This window comes from Mytilus edulis, chromosome 6 (genome assembly GCF_963676685.1).
Source record: "Mytilus edulis chromosome 6, xbMytEdul2.2, whole genome shotgun sequence".
Classification (NCBI taxonomy): Eukaryota; Metazoa; Mollusca; class Bivalvia; order Mytilida; family Mytilidae; genus Mytilus; species Mytilus edulis.
In genome coordinates this window covers 88,268,942-88,287,916 of record NC_092349.1, presented here as the reverse complement: position 1 = coordinate 88,287,916, position 18,975 = coordinate 88,268,942, and the positions used below count along the sequence as shown (strand labels likewise).

The following is an 18,975-nucleotide window of genomic DNA, read 5'->3' as shown; positions in this document are numbered from 1 at the left end:
GAAGCCATTTCATTTCATTTAAGTAAAAAAGGGAGATGTCATATCTATCGTCATGTTTATAAACATGATCAATATACTCCAACAGTTCTAACGGTACCCTGACCACACACAGACTATGAACCGATTTACACGTGTTATCTGTATTAGTAATGTTCACTGTTGTAATATAATATATTGATGTGTAGTTTGTAATAAAGTATATTTTGCAATAATTCTTGAATGAATACAGACCTATATATATGCCCCATGCTAGAATACAACAGTCTTTTCTTTTTTATCCATGACCTTGTCACTTCATTTTCAACTTTTGATTTTGCGTGTCCCTTTGGTATAGATGCTTCGCCTTCTTCAAGGGCATACGATACAGTTACAGGGGAGGTAATGACGTTGCTAACGTAAATTGTTATTTTCGCGACGTCAAACGGTGACTTATCGGAAAAAGATGCAGTTTTCGGCTAATTTTTAGCATTCAAACTGATTTAACTTAAAAACGAATTCATGGACCCCCTTTTTTATAATGTCATTTTGTTTGATTACGTAAGAAGATTAGGTGTACCAATTTTCAATAAAACGTAAAAATTGCAATTTTTTTAAATTTGATAAATATACATCCAAAAATTACGTTTTTTTCTTACAATCATGATCACTTGATAAATTTGAGTTATTTGTAAAAATAAAATGTACAAATGTATGCAATATATATATATAACACAAATTACAAATAATTTAACAAAAAAAAACAGATCGTGTTTATCTTTTAAAACAAAAAAGTTATGTATTTCTATCGAAAGGAAAAATATGTCCACAAATCCGTATTTTGAGGAAATATCTGAAATTTGAACCACAATTTACTCAAAAAGTAGCACATGAAGGTATATTTTGTATAACATATTTGATTTGATCAGATTTAAAATAGCCTATATGCAAATTTTAATCAACTTGTAAATACAGGATCAAAACTGTATCGTATGCCCTTAATCACCGAAGATTCTGATTTAGTCGGAATTTCTTTCCAGATGCTCACCCAAGATTGTTTTATACGAGTCTTTAAAATCCGATATAACAGGTCTCCGAACCATCCTACAATGTATCTGATATTCTATACAGAAGTACTATTGGTGTTTAAACGAATTCGCAATTAAGGTATAATTGATATTTTGTTAAACTGTAAATGTATTGATCAAACAATTTATGTTGAAACGTTATTCGATTCGTATTCCAGTTCTATTTGATTGTCTTGTTAAACTGGAATGATCATACATAATCGGAAGACTATATTTCCCTCTTTAGAAATTGATTTATTCAACATAACACATATCCTTGAAAATATACACTTACAAACCTGCTCGTGCATATTTCATTGTTATTCAACGCAAATTTATTTTCTAAGATACCCGGGACGATCTTATTTCACAAAGGATTTCTATTGTCTACTTATTGTACCTCGAACTTATTTACCCGATGTAGGTCTTTAAGTAGAGGTTCAATTCAATTAAAGTAAATCGGGCATGACTAATTAGATACTCCCTTTTAAAATCAGGGGGTCCGAAATAGGATTTGGAAAAAACACCCAGCAATATATAATAGTTGTCATAAAAGCAAAACAAAAATGATAACAAAGGTTGACAACAATTTATAAAAAAGATTCAACTTATTTTGAACGTTTCATTTTTTTTTTATTGTCTTGCGGATCAGTTTTGTTATATTTTTTTTTCATCTACTAATTGTTCTAGCAAAAGTCACAAAAAATGTTGTTAAAATCAGCCATGCGACTTATTTAAAAAGATTAAGCTGACCTTTTTCGTTGTTTACACATTTCAATCATTCAACTCGTGCGTAGATCATCTTTCCCTCTAATGTTTTTTTAAGGTAAAGATAGCGTGGAATTCTCACTGCACCAGGTAGATGCCACGGTTGGTTGAAGTTTCGTCCCCGAGGATATCACCAGCCCAGTAGTCAACACTTCATTGTTGACATGATTATCAATAATGTGGTCATTTTTATAAATTTCCTGTTTACAAAACTTTGAATATAGATTACCTTAGCCGTATTTGGCACAATTTTTTGGAATTTGGATCCTCATTGCTCCTCAACTTTGTACTTTTTTGGCTTTATAAATATTTTGATATGAGCGTCACTGATGAGTCTTATGTAGACGAAACGCGCGTCTGGCGTACTAAATTATAATCCTGATACATTTGATAACTATCTGATATACATTCCTGTTATATTTTGATCGGACAAAGCTGCGTATTTATATAACCAATAAGCCAAACGAACGCATCCATTTAGCAAGGGTATACTGTGGGACGAGAGAGGTCTAGAAATGTCAATATTTCTATACCCAAGCGAATCTCGGTTGTGAATAAAAGGAGATAAAGGTATACATTAATGCGACAGCAACCCAAAAACACAGCTAAATAAAAATAGTCAACATTCGGTCTTTTTTTTATAGAACATTCCGTATACAGAATAATAAGCTCAAAACCGACCCATGACTAAATAATAGTTATACGGAGTTAATTCAATAATATTTTCCGTCAAATATTATATATCCGAAAAGGCACATTTGATTTAATATTATTTACCGTCAAAGATAATAATCCCAACAATCACAATTGTCTGAAAAATTTCACCTGCTATTTTTTAATTTTAATTGGTGAAAATTTAGAAGTTTTAATATATACCAGTAAAAGAAAAACACTTCACTGTATAATAAAACGGTAAAATAAATAATGATAATGGATGACGACCAGCGGCGAATAAAAATAAGATTCAGGATGATTACGTGTAAATATAATAAGAGTATTAACCTCGTTTTTTACTAGACTGACAAGCTGAGTCGGGTTTTTTTTATAGTGTAAGCTCACAAAATATCAGTTCGCAGGAAAAAAAGTCACCCGACCCGGACACATTTCCGATTCTGAGCCGGCCGGTCTGTGCTCTTACTCTATGATGCCACGTGTTAAGCGTTGAAATAGAATACCAATTTAATTACCATCTTTGTTTGACCCGTTCGGGATTCGAACAAATTAAACGACCTCCCGCTCTCGAGGCGAACGCCCCCACACGAGACCAACCAGGAGAACGGTAGTGATCGGTAGTACAGAATATCATACCAAAAACTAAAGTACAATACACAATACAGTTTCACAGAATTATCACAGCTACTAAAGCAAGCTAAAAGTATCTAACTTAAATTGGATGCGTGCAATGATATTGTAAACTACACGTAAACATGGATGATTGACTTCAGGGTAGATTTTATGGATCAAATTAAAAACTCTTGCACCTATTATTTGAGTGGTCCAAATATTGCCTGCTGTTTCAAGTCTTAATTACTGTCCTTTTTCAATATACCCTCATTTTCTAGTGGTTTTCACGTCCAACCTCACTGTCAACCTCCTATTGTACGACCTACCTAGTGTATTTAAAATTTATGTGTTATAGTCATTAACAGGCATGAAATATTTGCTACTGGACGTAAAGCAAACAACAATCAATCAATTTAGTTAATTTCTCTGTTACAGTACTAGTACTTAGCACACAAAGACAAAATCTTGTAAAAGGCTTTAATTTACAATTGCCATTTAAATTTTTATGTTGTTTTCCTTTTTTTCGGGGGGGGGGGGGTTCTTTTCAGTTTATCACATAACTGACTGCTTATTCAAAAGTTTTAAAAAATTGTTTACTATTGTTCTTATCTAATCTTTAAATACAATTTATAACATATGATTTTTTTTGCCAGGCAAGGATAAAGGAAAGAAAGATAAACGTTTTTTCAGGTGTTTTTGCTTCATTTAGACATGAAAAGGGAATAACGGACGACTAAATTAAAGTGTTTGTTTTTATATAATCACCAACACGTTTTGGTCGGGACAGTAAAACCTAGTTTAATACGGTTTTATTCATTGAAGTTTGAATGCATAGTCCTTATTTAAAAAAACACAAATAAAGCAAGATCTATTAATTAATTGGACTGAATAGACAAAACTAATTATTTTGCATTCGCATGTATCTTAATGTAGCAAAATTACCAAATCAGAAACAAACGGAACATTTACCGGATGAATATTGTGAAGGACCTTATGCATCTAGGACTGTCCGATTAGAAGTTCTTGAACAAGCTGTTTAAAAAGCTAATTGTTGGAAGAGTTTACTTACTGTTTTCTAAGGTCTGATCTTTACGATTCTATTTCATGATTACTGACAGATCAAAAACATCAAGTATATATAGCATGAAGTTGTTGGGCATACTATTCATTGGTCAGTTATAAATGAGGTCTGTGTGGGGGTTTTGATTGCCTGATCTATTAAATAAGAAATCGTTATTTTGAAAAGTTGGCTAAAAAATATAAATTTAACCCCTATATGGGTATTTGTATCCTTCGGACTCGGGGATCTGAACACCCCTTTTTATACGGAGGTCTTTTAATATCAATACTAAATTATCATTGAACTTTTACTATTACTTAGTGTATCGTTAATAGTTGAAAAATAAAACGGTTAACTCATCATGGTAACGTGTAACATAACGTTAGAAAATAAATAGAGGTGTGCAGTACAGTTGAGCTGGGACCTCTTGATCATCCGGAGAATCTTTCCTTGTACCCAGTCTGAAATCTGACCCCGGGCCGCTGCACTCAATTGTCAAACATATCTGCTGTATGGTGTATAGTAAAGGTATATCCATCTCTATCTCTTTTTCCGTTGCACAGATAAAATATAATTGATACCTGTGGTTCAGATGTAAAAAAAAAAACAGGTATCGAATTATATGCTGCCAGAGTTGTTGAGATCTATGAAATTATGGTACTTTTTTAACACTTGAATATAAATTTATTGCACTAAAGCTGTTAACAATGACCTTACCGCAACAGCTTTAGCGGTAAGGTATCCTGATAATTTTAAGAACAGGGTTTCATATTATAAATAAACATTATTTTCTTATATTTCATATTAGAAAAATACAATTTTTTACAATGTGAAATAATAATATAAAACACTAGTCCGAAATTAATTATTTACTCTTTTTACGATTAAATACAGTTTTCAATAATAATATAATACACTTGTCCGAAATTATGTATCTACTGTAGGTTCATCTCGTTTATCAATTGCATGATTTAAGTGTGTGGAATATCGATTTTCTTGATCGGATGGTGAACCTTGTTTAAAAGTGAGAGCATGGCTGCGTTTAAATGAATATATATCGTGGAATTAACCAATTTTACATTTTTTCTGCTTAGATTTTAAATTTATTAGGTGGGTATTTGTATTCATTATTTATATAGTTCAGGTATCTGTTTGTAAATTTTTGTTCTTTAAATTAAATTTTAAAAAACTCGAACTGCAGTGTATTCTTTGTCTAGACTGTAGGATCTTACGTATTCATCAAATTCAGATTTAAAGAGAATAAATACATAAGTAGATTTATTTCTTTTGTTGGATACATAGTACGATTTGTTATATTGCAAATCCTATAATTGTCAGTATTATATTGAATCCAATATACTTGCTATATATTTTTTTGTAACCTATTACTATATCTTTTAAGTTGATTTTTTTATTAAAGTTCATTGGAGATAAAATTTTGTTTATAATTTCCCGAAATTCTTTTAGAAATTAACATTCAAGAAAAAAGTGATGATATATGTCATTAAGTTGACAAACTTGACAATATGGGCTAGGTTCGATATACCATTTGTGGAGATTTTCTCTATTTGGTTAAATGCAGCTTGTCAATTTCCATCTTAACATTTAACGTTTTCAGTTTAAAATGTTGATGTATAAATTTAAACATATATTTGGTAAAATTGTAATTCAATTTCTAGTTCTTTTTCTATTTATTTATGCCAATATTTAAGGTCTTTCCCCTACATGGGAAAGACCTTATTGGTTTTTCTAATGTTTTTTTTTCTTTTTCTTTTTCTTTTTCTTTTTTTTCTTCCAACATTTTTTTGACAGGGCCTCCTCCCCTTTCTGTTGAAGTAATCAAGACCAAATATGGACCATCGATAGACCTCATCATGAACTTTTACCAGATGAACTTTTGTAGGATCTCATCATCCCCTTTAGAAGTTATCTCCCTTTTATTGATTTTTTTCAACATGGCCCTCCTTTAATGTTTTAAAAGATATCATGACCTTATATGGACAATAGGTAGATATCATCATGATGTATTACCACATGAGGCTGCATAGGATTTCATCATCCCCTTTGAGAGTTATATCCCCTTGTAGCAATTTTTTATATTTGCATTTTTCTCAAAAAGTATTAGAAGTAGAATGTAATTGAAAATGACAGCATGTACAAGAACAGATGGCAATGTTTATAAACATAAACAATTAATTTGTTACTATCCTTATAAGGAGATATTTCCCTTTAAAAATTATAAATAATTTTTGAAAAATTCTATTTTCAGAACCGGAAGTCATAGAGACCTTGAACCTTCACCAATAATCTTTAATTTATGTGACCTTCAATATGCACCCAAGGTCAAAGGTCACAGAGTGCAAAATAAAATTACACTGCAATTTCAAGCTTACATATTAGGAAAACGATAAGACTTTGCTGCAAACATACAGCGTATAAAATGTTCCTCTCGACGAGCTCTACATTTTATATTATAAGCCCATAAAGGTCCGACTGTCTTTTCAAAAGATACAACGGGATGATTCTTAAAAGTAGAGTATTTTGTGTATATCTTTTTAAAGGTAACAGATATCAACATACGATAAACTGCAAAGATGATCAGTAATTCAAGACCTTCAATTTGAGGTCGATGTCAGGTCATGATGAAATTTCACCTTGACCTTCACAGTTTACTATGACCTTGACCTTGTGATATTTGAATGGTCAAGTGATCCTGAGTTGAATGGTGCTAGTCCCGTGTCTCTACGACTTCCGGTTCTTAAGCTTGGTATTGCATCATATATTTGATGATAAATTGTGACCTTGGTGAACTTTGAAATTGTCCCAATTCTTTTTCTATAATGTTGTCCTTCAACTGTAGATCATTTATCATTTAACAGATTTGAGATATCTATTGTTGCTGTAGAGATAATGCAGTTTGAAGTTTTGCACGCGGAGGCATGTATTTCTGAATCAACAAGAGCGTACCTCTTAAAATGTTTAAGAAATTGAAGAGGTTAACATAGTATCTAATTATGCATAATAAGCGACTTGTTTTGAAAGTTGATAAATTTATTACCCCATAATACTTGCTTTCCTATCTCGACAAAGGTTTTCAATTCTTTGTGTTTGGTTTCATTAATAAAAATCCAACTTTTAATTTATCTAAGTAAAAATCTGGAATATCTTTTGTTGTATATCTAGTTTTTGAAGGTTTGTTTATTTAAATTCATTCTTAAAATAAGAAAATTTTCCCCTAATTTATTTAAAAATAGCTTTGGGATCAATATCCAGTTATCCTGTTTTACCTGCAGCAATGTAGAGACCCATTGTATCTTAAGAGAGGAGAAGTAGCTTTGTATGTCGGTCATATTTAGCTCTCCTTGGTTATATTGTGCTACCAATGTATATCGTTTAACCTTATCTTTCTTACCATTCCATATAAAACTGAAGATTTCACTTTCTAGTTCTACAAATTTGAGTTACTTAAAACTGTAACGTTCGCTAAAAATGTAAATTGTGGTATAATGGGGGTTTTAACTATTAGAATGTTACCTAAGATTGTTAAGTTTAATTTTTTCCACGGGGTTATTAATTTTCGACACTTTTCAAATCTAGTATCCAAATTCAATTTATAACAATCTTTTTTATTAATGCCGAAATATATTCCTAGAACTTTTACGGGTTTATCCGTAAAATTAATTTCATCTAATTTATCCCTACCATGTTTGAGTGTACCAATCCGAATTCTTTCTGTTTTATTTTTATTTAGTTTTAATCCGGAAATATTTATTTATGTTCAATATATTTATGGTACTTAACTCAACATTAGGGAAATGTGAAGTTTTATCTCAGGTAATATGGAACAATGGAAAATCTCTAAGTATGGCCCCACCAACTTCCAATCAAATATACCCAGACTCGTGAAAGTCAAATGGGGATCTATATATAATAGATAAAACGCTTTCCTAAACCTCTGAAAAGGTTTTCACTCTCAGCTTCAGCATTGTCAGCCAGTAATCGTAACTTTGACTTTCCTTCGTGCGAACTGTTACCGTGTAAACTCACACGTTAAACATTCGGATCAGCGCGTCGATCTACTACCAAGCAGGGTATATATTCATACTGCATGTATATGTAGATATAGGAAGATGTTGTATGAGTGCCAATCAGACAACTCTCCATCCAAATAACAATTTATAAAAGTAAACCATTATAGGTCAATGTACAGCCTTCAACACGGAGCCTTGGCTCACACCGAACAACATGTTCTTCTCCTGGATATACATTTAATTTGCCGCTGGACGTGACGCAGTCATTCATCATCATAATATATGTCACCGTTACTATTAAGCTAAGTTTATTTATTCTATTGGTTTATATTGCACCTAGTTTTTTCCGTTCATCGAGATTAAAAATGAGAAGGCGATATTTGTCAACTGCACAAAATTTTCTTGTGTCTGTTTAGCTGTTCAGATGCATTAATAAGGTAAGTCTGTTTGAAAAAGAGATGTTGTATAATCGATGTCTTGTGTTTATCTTTAGGTTACAGAACCACCCGAATAACTCTTTGAGATGGAAATAGGATCTACACAAGTTAAATGATTGAAATATATCGATAATATAACCAATGGCAACTGATTTTTAAAGCTTGTTACTTATGGTGACCTGTAACAGCCCTGTTTGGCCTTCACTGACACATTAAATCTCATTACATATTATATGTTTTATGATTATGCTTAATTTTACTAGCATGCAGTTCAGTTGTATACGGATTGGTTTTTTTTCCAAACGTTGACAACCGCACGATGGCCCATAATTGCTACATCCACTTCCTTTGAATTAATACTTTCTCTCCAAATTGTTTAATATCCGAGCCGAAATGACATAAAATATTTGTTTTGAAAAAAAACATTTGGTTTTATATACATGACATGTATAGCAAAGTTCTTATTGTAAATGTAGTATGAACCTCTTTCTAAATCTATTTTATTTATTCCTGCTACGGTGAAACTTGTAAGATGACCTTAAAACCGTTTAAACTTAAGAACAGTTCATGTATAAGCCAGTCCTAGTAAATTGTTTAAAAAGAAACGATTAGAAATTACAAGTTTCAAATTGTTTGTACTTTGACAAGGTTGATTGTAAGTCATTGTTGAAAGAAAAAATGACAGAGAACGGTCTTTATCAGACTGTTTTTATTATAGTTGAAATATTAATAAATAATATCTTTATTGTGTAAGTAAACTCGTCATAGACACCAGGATTATAACTAATAATGATTGTTTTTAAAAAGTACCGGGAAATTGAGATGTTAATGCATTTCGAATTTTGATTCAGTCAGATTATCTCAAATAAAAGAAGGCCGGAAAATTTTCCGGTTAACAGTTTCCCATCTGTAATCGTATCCTATTAGCCTTTCAACGATTTTTATTATATAATGAATTTTTGTGAATGGTTTAACGTCTAAATATACAGTTCTAGTTAAAATTTGAGATGATTAAAAATATCATCATAGCTGTTCTATTTGTACTTGTGTAGAGCATATCAATAGCTTATGAATTATATGAATAGCAGTTTTGATTCAATTCAAAAATAAACATACTTAATTCGACGTCACAGCTCTTTATGATCTTTTCTTTCAGAGTTTCTGTAATTACAAAAATGTAAATAAATTATTCAAATTGGACAAAAAAAAAACAATTTGGACAGTACAACAGTCCCTACCAAACATCGCTTACCCCAGAATTATTTCAACACTTCATCTTAAGCGTGTAAAAGTATATTTTTGCGTATTGTTTGTCATAAAACGTGAAAGCAAATTGAAATTTTGATTTGTTCAAAGCTTATGTTTAACAGTTAATTCTGTACCAAGATATCAGTATCCAATACTAGCCAGGCCGTATTTTGCATATAATAGTTAAGGTATTCAGTTATTCTTCCTCTTAATCAATGCCAACTCAAGATTCAGTATTTGTAAATTAACGTTCCTGATTTTTTATGACGAAGAAGTAGACTTATGTATTATAGTGCAACTTGATTAAATATATTAATACATGTATGAAAATACAAAATAATCAGCCAACCGAAAAGGTTTATGATGCACCTTAATAATAATAGGCTGTAGTCTATTTAAAATTTTGAAAATGATTTAATGAAACATAACTTTGTTACTAAAATTTACGAAATAAGTAAATACATTTACAAACATATATGCCAAGATATGTAGACGTGTAGTTCATACACGATATGACAATTGCTTTATTTCAAAACTGAACAGTCAATAATACAATTTGCTACAGTTTTCTTTTGATTTATATTTAGCATTTCTTCCATTGAGGAAAGATCAGGGACGCCAAAGTTATTTAAAGTGTAAGGCTTTCGAAAGAGTTCGTTAAAAATATTGTTACATAATTTTAGATCAATCACAATTTTACATAGTCTTTGTTCACCGGGAATATTTATATTGATATATAATATTTATACGCCTCTTTTCAAGTTCTAGAGAGATCGTTCACATTGCATTCTCGTTATGGCTGATCTTTGGATTCTGGTGTGACATTTTACCATGTATTCTTCCGTTGTGATTTGTGATTTTAACATGGTTGTATGTTCTGAGGTTTGGCATATTTTGAAGACTTTCAAGCTACGACAAATGTTAACGTGCTTTGAAAGAGTTTTCCACAATGTCCAATGTTTCATGCAGTGAATACATAATTTAACCAAATTATCAAAAGTTCACCTGTATTTAAAATTATTTCATATTTTTCTACACCTGATGCATCCCTCAGTTTGAGCAGGAATGATCAGTTGATACTGTAGTTTTTGTCCAATCACACTGTTCAGATACATTTAACATAAGTGGAGTACACACTTTAAACCAGTAATAATGCATATGATGCATATACTTCTTACTAGGGAACATATTACAATAAAGAATACTAGTCTGCACTTATTTCATACCAAAACAAAGAAAGATTATATTCCTACCCCGGCTGGCAGAATTTTGCACTTTTTTTCATTTTACCATTTTTATTTATAGAGTGAACATAACCAAAATATATGATATTTCCAATCAACACAGAAATAAGACATGGTGCTTCAAAAGGAATTATATGATTACCAACTCTAATTGCAGTTAGTCTGACTGAAAGAAATCGTTTAAACACCAAGTAATGAAAAAAGATAGGAAAGACCATTCCACACTTTACAGCATGCATTACATTCATGTAAAGGGGCAATAGCTTTCAAATTTATGTTAAACGATTTGACTCAAATTCTCATATTTGATTTATAATTATGTTAAACATTTATTCAAACTATTGAACTAAACAATTTACAGGGCATGAGATCGATAACATATAGCTTCGTTTCGTGTGTACTTTAGACTAGACGCCATCTAACTAAATATCGAATTGACCTCTGATAAACTCCTATGAATATATAAGCGATATAAACATAAATATAGATATAAAGACATTAAGCGAACTCATGCAATTAGATTTTTTTAGGTCTGTTTAATTTCATACTTAGTATATTGTAATAAACGACTAAAACTCGATACTTTGCGCGGTGTTACTTTTATGCTCAAAATCTACATATCGAACAGTTGGAAAGCAAGTCCTTGGAAACGTCCGTTGTCGTCAAGCTTTATCAGCAACAATAGCAGGGGGAATTAATTAGGTGGCGCTACAGTCGTCCGTAACGTCAAAAAGTCCGCCAAATCAATCGGCTAAAAGATTGACGTTTAAAGTATTTTTTGCAACTTGTCATGCTTTTATTACAATTAAATTTTAAAATTTGTAGATTTTGTGACCAATATAATTTCTTTACGACATAAAAACATTACAAAAAATAGCTTGTTATTGCTATTCCTTTATCCTGTCCGTTCTAAAAAAAAAATAGCCATCTTTTTTGTTCGCCAAAAAAAATCGATTTTTCCTAATTTGACGTTTGCGTATCCAAATACAGAAAAGAACGGTTATAATCTTAAATGAAACCGGGAAACCTATTTCAAATTTATACACTGTTTTAAAGCCATCATTTTTTACTTTTATACATCAATTTTCATTGTACCTGTTTCAAAGTGCTCTAAAATACTGATTTTATAAAAGACATGAATGAAATTTTGATTAAAAGTTGTGAATTTTCACAATTCCATACGATACTTGTATTTTAAAGTAACTAAAACCCCTTTTGATCCCCTACACAAATTGACGGTGACATTGTTTTCTTTTTTCAACATACGTCATGTAACGTTTATAACAAAATATGTGTCAGGGTCATGTGCATAGTAAAAATTTACACATTGGAAAAGTGAAACAACAAACAAAGATCTTCTTTCTTGCGTTTAAAGCTAAACTGTAAACGTCTTGGAAAATTCTGACAGATATGACAAATTATTGAATGCCTACTGTATGGATGGACAAAAGCACAAAAATAGCAATAGAAAATGCATTGCAAAGAAAATTCTGTAGGAAAAAAACATATGAAAAAAGAAAATGAAGGTCAGTTAATAAAATCTTGCTTATATTATTATCTCTTTACTTAGTAAGCTATATTTCTATTCTCAATTTTATGGTAATAAGAGCAAAAACTAGCTTATCAAGCCAAGTCAGCCAAACAAGAAGTTTATTCATAGAGATGTGTTCTTACAAAATTGAATTGATTCAAATGGCAAATTCTTGTCAAATTTAAGCATCTTTGATCATTATTGAAGTAAAATGCACCAGATTTGTCCCACCAGTTTCATTTAATTTCCTATTACTAGTATTCGGGTAAAGTATATACACAAAACTTTGTTTATAAATATGTAATTATTTAAAGAAGCTGATACAGCAACCTGTTCAAGAGAAGAAGCCCCATTTTTTCCAAAAAGTTTACTTTCATAATCTATAAAATACCCTGAGAAATAAGACAAAGGGCTACTGTGCAAGCTAATCTAATAGTTCAATTTTACAATAATAATGATTCTGAAATTCAAAATTGTGTCACTTTCACTTATAATTTAAAGCATATTTTTTTACAGAACTTCTGTCAATGTTTTTGGTATAAAACTTATAAATCCTTTTTTTGTATTTTACTGTTCAACTTGGTCACACTTTATAGAATATAAAATATATATGATCAGTACTATTTATTTAATAATTATATCAATTTTCAGAAAGATTATGGAAATTGTATAAACTATGTTTTATTGCATTAAATATAATCAGAAGTGTTTATAAAAAATTCTGCTAGGAATGATCCCACATATAAAAATTACATGTAGTATATTTCATCCGCCAGATCTAATTTCTTTCAATATAGCTAGGTTTTTCATTTTACATGTATAGGTGTCATTATCCACATTTTTGAATTATTTTTATTTTACTGCAGTAATATTTTGTCTTTTAATATTTACATTTAGTCCTTCTTTGAAAAATAGGAGAAAGTATCTCTTCTTTATATTATCATAACATAGTTATAAATTGAGTTTAGTTTATTTTCTTTCTAATTTTTGTAAAGTAAACTCCTTTTTTAATTTTTATGCATTTTGCTGGGTTTTTATTTTTGACTGGTGATATTAAGGGGAGATAACCACTTGTAATATGCTTGTAAATAAACTGTAAATATCGAGGAAGTATTTTAAATTTTAAATTTAATGACGTTGAACTAGCTCATATTTTTATGCCGATACATGTGTATATACAAAACATTTTAAATATTCCTTTTAATGATGATAGTTATCTACCTGTGTGACTTTTATATTTTAAAGATTAAGATATATGTACTTTCGAACTGGTGGTGGAATACTCATTGATTGAGGTGCTCCTTTATTGGAGGAAGTTATGCAATACAAGTTACAAGTTACTTGAACAAATCGGCATAAAAACCACCGCTTCGGTTTGAAATCAATTTGACGTTTGCGTATCCAACATTCTATTGCCGAGATATTCATATCGAGTCTTAATGAGATGCTTTATTAAATTTAAATTCAGCCCATCATATTTAGTTTCCTCGTAAATATTTAGATTTTTCGTTCAGGAGACTTGACAATTTTCACCCAAACTCCAAGTTTGCAGATAAAATAAAGAATAAAGGACTTTGATTTGATGTGTGAGCTTTGACGAGAATAAACTATGGATACTCAAGATTAGTTAGGTCAATAAGTTTTTATTACGACAATAGTATTCAGTGAGTTAAAAAGAGGTTTGTCTCATCCGTTTTTTTACTGAATTTTCACGGTCACGTGACTCTATTGTTGCTGATAAACTTGGGGTCAAACCGTGACCTGCTTTCCAACTGCGAAGCGCCCATACAAAGGTACAAAAGTAACGTCATAAACATAAGACGTTAATACGGGAAACATAACGTTAACGTTTGCATTATATTCTCAACATACTGGGTGGCCACAACAGTATATCGTTGTATAAAATTCAAATATTTCTTTAAATGTCTATAATTGAAACGAAAAAATATTATTTAAAATGTGATGGGCAATTACAGTCTCTTGAAATCACTATGATGAAATTAAAAATTAACATTCTCTATAACAATTTGAAAATCGGACACAAAATTAATGTCTTCTAAGAATTTGTCCAAGATTTAATGTTCTCCTTTGCACGCATAGCTGCCTTTCGCATATGCAGTGTTGTTCTGGTACCAACTTCATTCGTCTCATCTGCTGTATTTGGTAGTTCCTCTTCGTTGATCTCCAGCGGATAAAGTTTGACAATCGGGTGAGTCGTACGGCCACTGTTAGTCCTAATAGTTTCAGATCTGATTAAACCATCATTTCCAACAACTAATTCTTCGACAATTGCTATTTTCCAACGATTTCGAGGTTTGTCGTCATGAACTTGCACAATATCTCCGACTCGGATGTTGATTTTGTTGTCTCCACTCTTCTTCTGAAACTCTCTCAGTGCTGTTAAATATTCGGACTTCCAACGATTCCAAAATTGTGCAATTATAAACGAAAGTCTTTGTGCACGCTTTGAAGCAACAGACGTGTTCAATACGTAAGGTTCATCAATATTATCTATCTCAATTCTCGGATATGGTACAGATGTAATACGGCGACCATATAGTAGGTGTGCCGGTGTTAATAGTTCACTGTCATCAATGTCTGTAGATATATAAGTCACTGGTCGATCTTTAAAATCTTTTCAATTTCGGAAATTAACGTTTGCAGTGTCTCCATGTTAATCAATGCACGTCCAAGTATTTTCTTTAAATTCGTTTTAGTTAATGCGATAAGTCTCTCCCACCCACCCCCGAACCATGGGGCTCGGCTATGGATAAATCTCCACTCGACTCCATGCGTAGATAATGTCTTTTTGATCTTCTGGGATTCACACAGTTGTTTAATCTCTTGTGATGCTGAAATAAAAGATGTAGCGTTGTCTGACATCATAACATTTGGTAAGGATTTTTTACATGTAAATCTTCTGAATCCTAACAAAAATGATTCTTCTGTCATGTCGGGTACAACCTCTAAATGAACGACTCTTGTCGATGGACAGGTGAATAAACAAATGTATGATTTAATTAATGTTCCGTTCTTTTCCTTGATATGAAGAGAAAAATCTACACCAGTGACGGTAAACGATGGGGCTTCTTGAAGTCGTATTTTATGTAACGGGGGATGGTCTGGTGCCCTGTATGGTTTTCCTATAACTCGTTTACATGTTGAACATCTATGCAGTAATTTGCGCGTAAATTGACGCAATGACGGAATACAAATTGTTTGACAAACTTGCGTAACCGTGGCATTAATTCCAGAATGTAAAACTAGTTCGTGTGAGTTCAATACAATAAGTTCCGATAATCGGTGATATGGCGGTAAAAGGTAAGGGTGTTTTGCCGATTCGGGTATTGGCGTGTTATGAATTTTTCCCTTGCATCTCATTAAATCGTTGTTATCTAAATATAACCGAAGTTGTCGAAGTCGTGGCAATTTAGTTTTCTGTATCTGTTTTAGCTTTAGAGCGCGAACTTCATCTTGGTATGCGATAGCTTGACAACATCGTATCCATAATATTGTTGAGTGCTGTAGTTCATCTGGTGTCATTGCCCAACGTTTCTGAAAGATTTAAGTGTTCTACAATTGTGAATAAATCGTTGGACAAAGGCTGACACTCGCAAAAGTTTCTTGTATGATCCATAATTGTTAATATCTATAATTCTGTCTATTCAAAACTGAATATTATGTTCGCAAGTTTTGCTCTCTTCATCGTCTAATGTTTCTTTGTTGTCGTCGGTTAATACGGATAAAGCTGTCTCTATAAATGTTTTCGGGTGTTTTGATTTATCACCTATCCAAATCGGTCCTTCTCTCCATAACGTGCTTTCCTTGAACTGTTTCGTAGTCATACCACGTGATAGTAAATCAGCAGGGTTGTAATTTGTCGGGCAATACTTCCGTTCACAGTTGTCTGTTAATTTCTTGATTTCGTTGATTCTATTTGAAACGTTTTAATGTTTTGATAGTCTTTATCCACGGTATTACGATTTGACTATCTGACCATAGTGTAATATTTGAACATGTTAATGTAGTTTGAAGATGATGTGCTAAACGGGCTCCTATTACAGCAGCCATTAACTCTAGTTGCGGTAAAGTAAGTTTTTAAAGAGGCGCTACTCTTGTCTTTGCCATTACCAGTGAAGTGTCCTTTCCGTTGTCTAAATACGCAACTGCTCCGTAGGCTTTTATATTTGCGTCCACCAATACCTGCAGTACTTTTCCGGATGACTCGCTAATCTCATCAAAATAGTGCCTAGAAAAAGTGGTTTCTGTAGCGGTTTCTATGTCTTGAGCTAAACGGGTCCATTCTGATTGTAGCGTATGTGGCAATAGCTCGTCTCAGTCGAAACCTCCTTTCCATAAGTCTTGTATTAGTATCCTAGCTCTAATGCTAACTGGACTCAATAATCGGAGCGGGTCATATATTTTTGATGATTCCTTCAAAATTTCACGTTTTGTAATATTGTTTTCATCTCCTTGTGCTGGTACATTTGTCCGTTTTGCATATGTGAGTTCATCATTTTCAACGTTCCAACGCATTCCTAGGATTTTTGTCTGTTTGTCGGTGTCTAATACATCCTCTTTGGCGGCTTGCTGACGAAGTTGTTCATTATTCGAAGTCCACGATCGAAGGTTAAATCAAGCTTTTAGCATCAGTTGTCATGCTTTGAATTCTGTGAAGTAATTAAGGCCTCGTTTTCATCAGTAACGCTTGATAAAATGTTATCAACATAAAGGTCTCGCTCAAGTATTTTCGCTGTTTGGGATCCTTCTTTTTGCAGATGTTTAAGTAAAACGGCGTTCAAAATAAATGGGGAACAGGTCGCTCCAAACAGTACTGATTTAAATCTGTAAGTCTTTAAATGGCTTCTTGGATCTTACGTCGACTACTCCAAGTGACTCCAATTTCCAAAATGCTTCTAAATTAAACTCTTCCGGTTTGTGATTTTTCAAAATGTTGAACATTCCTACGGCTCCCGATTTACGATTCATTTCTGGTGATGTCGGACCAGACACCAGGTAACCAAGTTTGGACTTGACAGCTGTCGGACCTTTTCCTCTAATAACGGTATCTTCTATAAAATCCCAATAAAAATCTGCTCCTATCAGTAAAGATATACTAAACTTGTCGTCGTTTGTGATCGGGGGTGCTAATCGTAATCCTATCAGATGTTTGCAATTTCGGGTATCATTTTCACTATAATTGGTGATCGGACTTGCTATGGCTTGGACTACTAAGACTTCAATGGGTATGTTTACTCCTTCTATTGACTCAACGTATATCATTCCTTTCGGTAAGTGTCGAACTTTAGTGATTGCATTTCCAAATGCAGAAAGATGAATAACTTCTGTACCTACTGCCTTTATGTCTAGTTTCGAAGCTGATTCTTCGGTCACGAAAGAACGCTGTTCTCCTTCATCGAACAATATACTTGTATTCATTCCTTGATGTTCACTCCAAACGGGTGCTACGGCGGTTTTCAGTAATACGCTAGAACGGGATTGTACTGTAGGCGAATGAAAACTTGTGGCAGTGGCAACACTTTCATTGTTGACTACGGTGTGTACTGACGTTCCATTTGACGGTTTATCGAAGTACGATCTATCAGTATACTGTGTACATAAACTAGTATGATGCTTCCTGTTACAGAGTCGGCAACAGAATTTACTTGCGCGGTGCGTTGATGCATAATTGTTTGTGTTTAAGGTGGTATGGGTGTCTTCCTCCATCTTGGATTGTAAAAAACAGAGAATCAAAGGTCCAGATTTTCCATCAAGTTAGCAAAATTTGATACAGGAATGCAGATGTTTAATGAACATTTTCATTTAAAAGTACCAATTTATAAGAATATAACTTCTAAATATTGATATTTTTGCAAATATTAATTATTTTTGGTTGTTTTTATTTTTTTTTTTTAAATTGTCATTTTAAGGGGAGGTAACTCTAAAAAGGTGCATTTTCCGAAGGATTCTGTATGGAATTTTCCTATTTTGTATTTTAGCCGGAAAAAACATACGGTGACCCTATCTTTTCTTTTGATATTCTCAAAGCAGTGTCTGAAAGCTATCTTGCCCTGAAGTATTTAACAATTCTATCATTTTGTTTAGTTTCTAATCACAAAATGGTGTTTTTTCCTGTATAATCCATACAAAATGTGTCATTTTGTCCCGTCCTGTAGCTTGAGAAAATGCGCGGTGACCTATCATTTTTATTATATTTTTGAACATGTGTCAATAGATACTACGTTTTGGCAAAGTATGAACAAATTCTATCATTTTTATTTTAGACTCCCATACCACCTTAAAGGGAAACTTCGCAAAAAAATCAAAAA

General features: G+C 32.3%; 2 protein-coding genes across 2 annotated transcripts; both read right to left on the bottom strand.

Moving 5' to 3' along the window:
- Nucleotides 1-14,702: 14,702 nt before the first annotated feature.
- LOC139526736 (uncharacterized) lies at nt 14,703-16,189 on the bottom strand. Its single transcript, XM_071321900.1, has 2 exons — nt 15,391-16,189; nt 14,703-15,244 (listed from the first exon to the last, which is right to left on the bottom strand). The coding sequence occupies exons 1-2, from the start codon at nt 16,187-16,189 to the stop codon at nt 14,703-14,705; spliced, it is 1,341 nt and encodes a 446-aa protein (XP_071178001.1).
- A 1,296-nt stretch (nt 16,190-17,485) lies between these two features.
- LOC139526735 (uncharacterized) lies at nt 17,486-18,373 on the bottom strand. Its single transcript, XM_071321899.1, has one exon. It carries the CDS (start codon nt 18,371-18,373, stop codon nt 17,486-17,488), a length of 888 nt encoding a protein of 295 aa, XP_071178000.1.
- Between the last annotated feature and the right edge of the window lie 602 nt (nt 18,374-18,975).

What these genes read in the sequence shown, in the direction of transcription:
- LOC139526735 (XM_071321899.1), bottom strand. Translation starts at nt 18,373, where the DNA reads ATGGAGGAAGACACCCATACCACCTTAAACACAAACAATTATGCATCA.
- LOC139526736 (XM_071321900.1), bottom strand. Translation starts at nt 16,189, where the DNA reads ATGACACCAGATGAACTACAGCACTCAACAATATTATGGATACGATGT. An exon ending in CCGAGCCCCATGGTTCGGGG is followed by an intron (nt 15,245 to 15,390) that starts GTGGGTGGGAGA and finishes ATATATCTACAG; the next exon opens with ACATTGATGACAGTGAACTA.